This window comes from Pteropus alecto, unplaced genomic scaffold (assembly GCF_000325575.1).
Source record: "Pteropus alecto unplaced genomic scaffold, ASM32557v1 scaffold41, whole genome shotgun sequence".
NCBI lineage: Eukaryota > Metazoa > Chordata > Mammalia > Chiroptera > Pteropodidae > Pteropus > Pteropus alecto.
The window spans coordinates 761,907-767,164 of NW_006430464.1; the positions used below are offsets into that span (position 1 = coordinate 761,907).

At 58.5% G+C, this 5,258-nt stretch overlaps 1 protein-coding gene across 1 annotated transcript in view; it reads right to left on the bottom strand.

Annotated features, from left to right (window-relative positions):
* Positions 1 to 5,258, bottom strand: part of LOC102898477 (kallikrein-1-like) — an 8,663-nt gene that overhangs the window by 745 nt on the left and 2,660 nt on the right. The window contains exons 5-6 of the mRNA XM_015591545.1: positions 1,761 to 1,849; positions 634 to 793 (exon numbers count right to left, since the gene is read on the bottom strand). Coding sequence (XP_015447031.1) covers positions 634 to 793; positions 1,761 to 1,849 — 249 coding nt within the window. The remainder of the gene's footprint in view (positions 1 to 633; positions 794 to 1,760; positions 1,850 to 5,258) is intronic.

The following is a 5,258-nucleotide window of genomic DNA, read 5'->3' on the forward strand; positions in this document are numbered from 1 at the left end:
TGCCCCCCCTCTTTCCTCTCTTCTCCTTCCTTTTGCCCTTCCTCCATCGCCCCCACCCAGCTCCAGCTGCGACCAGCCCTTCCCTGTGTCCCCCTGGACTGCAGGGTCGTCCTGGAGGGCGGGGCCGGGCACTGTGAGGACTTGGGGACAATCTTTTCCCTGGGGGTCCCCGCTCAGTCCCATCCTGGTGATGGGGTGGGGAGTGAGGCGGAGACCCAGAGCGAGAGGCAGGGCAGACACAGGGAGGGTGGGACATACAGAGACAGGGACGGCAGCACAGAGACCCGGAGATGGACGGGGACAGGGAGAGACACAGAGGCGTGGACGCAGAAGAGAGGGGGGACAGACACGTCACAGTCACCCAGGGAGACGCGCGGCAGAGCCAGTTACCGGGACACAGGCAGGACAGAGGGGGACATCGGGAGACAGACAGACAGTTACGCGGGGAGAGAGAGACAGACCCGGGCAGCCGTGGGAGGGCTCCCTGGGGTGGCCCGGCCCCGGCCCTGCCTCTCCCCCTGGACCCTGGACCACGATGACCTGCCCTCCCGTCCTTGGGCCTCTCAGCCACACTTGAGGTTACCCGTGGGGATGATGCCGGCCGCCCCATCCAGACCCCCTGCCCCTACTTACTCGCTGATGCAGTGGGCAGCTGTGAGCACCCACTGGGGGTGCACCAGGACACCCCCACACTGGAAGCTGCTGTAGTGGTACAGGGCCGCCTGCCAGGGCTGGGAATGTTTCTCACAGTCCCAGCTGCCTACGATCCGAGACTGGACGGGGGGTGCAGCGCCTGCGGAGGGGGTGCCGAGTCGGAGCAGGCGGAGGCGGCAGCGGGCCCGGGAGACTGGGCTGGGAGAGGGAGCCGGGCCGCGGACACGGAGAGACACAGGGGCCGAGGACCAGGCCTGCGGCTCTGGGGAGACGGGCGAGGGGTGTTGGGAAGGGCCCAGAACCCTGGAGACTCTGGGCGTGTGGGTCGGCGGCCGGTGCTGGGGACTGCGAGAGCAGAGCCCACCCCTGGGATCAGGGCTGGACGACAGGCAGCATCTGGATTGGCCATCAGTGTGGGGTTAGGTTTCGGGGGGGCGATTTGGGCTCTTGGACTGGGGGACAGGAGACTGTGCTGGAGGTGTGGGTTTACAAAGGCAGAAAGGGTTCTAGAAATCAGTGTTCAGGATCCAAAGCAGTGAGAGGTCCACTGCCTGGGACTTGCAAGGTATAAGGGGCCTCAGGCTGGGAAACCATCAGTGCACGGGGTGGGTTTTAGGGTTCTGAGAAGGACTAGATATTTAAGGAGTGTGTGGTCAAGAGCTGACAGCTGGACGGGAACCGTCATCGGAGTGTGATGGGACCTGGGGCTCAGAGCCAGAGCACTGGGCCATAGAGAACCAGGAGGCAGAAGGGACAATCGGGGTCCTAGGGCCCAGTGAGGAGGGGGTCTCTCAGGAAAGTTGGTGCATGCTCTGCCCGTCCGCTGGGGAAGAGCAGAATGTTCTGGGGGGTCTCCGGGAGGAAGAAGGGGTCTAGAGTGGGAGCCAGGGTCGTGACAGGTGTACAGTGTGAAGAGCTAGGGAAGGTTTGGGAGTGGAGGTGGCTAAGATAAGGAAGAGCCTGGTACCCGGGCCTGGGGTGGGCGGTGGGCTAGAGGCATGCGGCTGGGGTGCCAGGCGAGAGGGGAAGGACTTATGGGCGGGAGGCTGAGGGCAGCTGGAGAGTCAGGGTCCACTCGCCTCCCCTTCTGTCACCCTGATACTCGCCGGTCCACCCCAGGGACAGCGCCAGGAACCACAGGGTGACAGCGGTGTCCGGGGGCAGGCAGGTGGTGAGCTGGGAGCTGGACAGCCTCCTTGAGAAGCCTTGAGAAGCCCTCACCCCACCCCCAAGACCCCTCCCCCACCCTGCTGCCCGGGTCTGGACATCCCCCGCCTCCCAGACCCAAGGGGCGAAAGAGAGAACGCTGCTGGCCCGTACCCCTCAGTCGCGCTGGATGAGGCCCAGCGAGGCCGGCCTGGACTCCCGGGCCCTTGCCCTCGAGGACAGAGATGGCAAGGGGAGGCCCCGGAAAGACAGAATCAGCAGTCACCCAGACTCGCCGACGCCCGATACAAAGCCTCGAATGCCTACACCCCGAGGAAGGTCATCACACCCCAGGATCCAGTGTGCCCACAAATGCTTGCATGGTGGCTCTGAGGCTCTCCCATCCCTGCACCCCTCTGAGCCAAGACACCAGTTCCCCAACTTCCCACACCCCTGAAATAGAAAGCGTGCCTTTCAGAGCACCCCGATTCTTACACTTCCAGGTGCGGGATCTAGTTCCCCTGATCGATCGTCCCCCTCAAAATGAATTCTTGGAATCCCAAAGATCCACAATCCCAGCACCTCCAGACTAGGAAATACAAAGATCCAGGGATCCCCCAGAGAAAGTTCCCTAGTATTTCAAAATTCACTTCTACAAACAATATGGCCGCTTTGATGCCCAGAATCCCGCTGACTTCTCATTCCTCAGCCCGGGCATCTGACCACGCGGGGCGGCTAGATGGCCGGTTTTCTCGGGTCAAGACCCCGTGTTCCCACTCCGGTGACTTCTTAGATCTCAGGTGCCACGTTCACGCTCCTCAAGATTCGATGGCGTCAAAAACCACGCTGTGGGGCCTCACAAGAGAATGAAGAACTAGAGCCTCATGTCCTTCAGAGGCGAACTAGGAGATCTCCCAGATGCTGGCAACAGAATGTGTGGGTCCCCCTGACACTCCTACCCCCCAGAGCGATGGGATTAGGAGGTGGGGCCTTGGGGAGATGATCATGTCATGAGGGTGAGCGTCCTCGTGAACCAGATGGGAGCCTTTGTAAGGGGGACCCTAGAGGTCTCTCTTGGCCATTTGGCCACACGAGGACACAGCTAAAGATGACGCCCTTATGAGCTGGGAAGCAGGTCCTCACTAGGCACTGGATCTGCCTGCACCTTGACCTTAGACTTCCCAGCCTCCAGGATAGTCAAGGTCAAAATCTGACCCACCCACAAGCCACTTAGTGGTGATTCAAAGTTGCAGGCACAAACCCAGAGGCCAAGCATTCATACGTGGACGATTCGTATGAATGGTCAGACTTCTGGACACAAGGCTGGGTGCTGAAGGTGAGAGACATGGAGCTAGAGACACAGGTGGCCAGGGCAGGATGTACTTATCCCCCTGTAGATCAGCCCCCAAATCGAGTACTGGATGTTCAAGATCACTCACCAGGTTTCACTTATGGGGGCCACGGTTCACACATGCAGGCAGGTAATAGACAGGTAAGGCCTTGCACACCTAACACGCACATGCGTGTGTGTATGCACACACACGGAACTACACTATGCAAAACTACCAAACGAATTTCTCAAGGTCAAAGGACTCTGAGCCTCTGCACGGGGAAACCACGGATCTACCCCTGCAAGGTCAAAGCCACATCCACACACACGGACGCCCATACCAGGGCAGGACCGTCACGTATAGATTGAAGGAACACGTTCCGCTGCCCTATTGTTGGGATGTGGGCTCCAGTCCCTGGTGATCACAGGGAACACAGATGTGGTGGATGAGGGATACGAGAAAGAGAGAGAGAGAGGAAAGAAGGAAGGAAGGAAGGAAGGAAGGAAGGAAGGAAGGAAGGAAGGAAGGAAGGAAGGAAGAAAGAAAGAAAGAAAGAAAGAAAGAAAGAAAGAAAGAAAGAAAGAAAGAAAGAAAGAAAGAAAGAAAGAAAGAAAGAAAGAAAGAGAAAGAAAGAGTGGATGTCTTGCAGAGAAGGGTGGAGGGTCAGAGCTGAATGACCTTGGAAGAAAATTCTCCAGGGGTCTGTCTCATGTCTTCAGGGCAAAGAAATGCCTACATTTTTTTCTTTACCCTGGACTGTCTGTCAAGGTTGTTTGTCTATCAGACAGTCTTTCAATACGGCAGCACCCTCAGAGAAGGTTGGTTTACTGTCCAAGATAATAAAGATAATATCTCTCCAGAAGAGATTGGTTTATTGTCCAGGACAATCAATATACGTCCCCCCAGAGCGGGATTGCTTGTGGACCAGGACAATGAAGATGATATCTCCTTCGGGGACAAAGGCCGGGCAAGCGGGCCAGCAGCCCCCCTTACAAGTTTGAAGATTCCTAAGCTCAAGACCTCAGCCGTGGCTCAAACCACTGTGTGTACCGAATCCGGCATGGAGGCTCCGGTCGCCCTCACGGGACTGGGAGGAACCGATGCGAGCGTGAAGCTCATGCTGCCCGTTGTGCCGTGAGTAATGAAATCCTGTCTCTGACCCAGGAGTCTAGACTGCTCTGCCGGTCCCCATGAGACTGTGGCAGGCGCTAGCCAGTAAAATATCGGACTCTTCCTGACAAGCTGCTGGGCACTGAGTTGGCGACCAGCCAGAGAGAGGGGGAGGTGGGCAGGGGGCCAGCTGGATGCAGCAACAGGGTGCAGGTCAGACCAAGAGTGAGCTGACTTTGGGGGGAAGAGGTATAAGCTGTGGCGGAGCTAGGCTCCTCCAGAGCTAGGCTCCTCCCCCCGCCCAGATCCCTCCAGACACACACTCATCCTACCTGCTGCTCCAAAAACTGTCTGGTACATTCTTGCCCCTCCCTGCATGCTCCCACCTTGGCTCCCCCTCTGGGGACAATACGGACAGACCCCAGGCGCTCGTCAGTCACACTTGCCCCCTAGACCTTCTCCATCCCCTAGGCCAGCAGTCCCTAGTGTTTTAGGCACCAGGGACCAGTGCTCCTTTGAGAATCTAACGCCTGAGGATCTGAGGCGGAGCTGAGGCGGTGATGCTGGCTCTGGGGAGCGGCTGCAGATACAGACGAAGCTTTGCTCGCTTGGACCGATACCGATCCATGGCCCCAGGTGTGGGGACCCCTTCCCTCGGCCCTCGCTCAGGCCACATGCTCTCTCTCGTCTCTCCCCTCGATCTCCTCCCTTCATCATCAGGGTCTTCCCTTACATCTCCCTTCCAGTTGGCAGGATGCTGTCCCTTCCCCGACGGGCCCGCGTTTCGACGGCACACACTCCGGGAGGTCGGGCATGCATCCCGCACTGTAATTCAGCCATTCGCAGAAGACGACAGGTCTGATCTATCAGAAACCTCAGTGCCGGGGCTCTGCGAGATGAAGCTTCCTCTCAGACCAGATGCGGGATGTGTAGGTGGCAGGTGCGCCCCTGAGCTGCGGATTAGGAGCTCATCCTTTTTCTTTCCTCATTTCGTCCGGCGTAATGAGGAGCTACCGG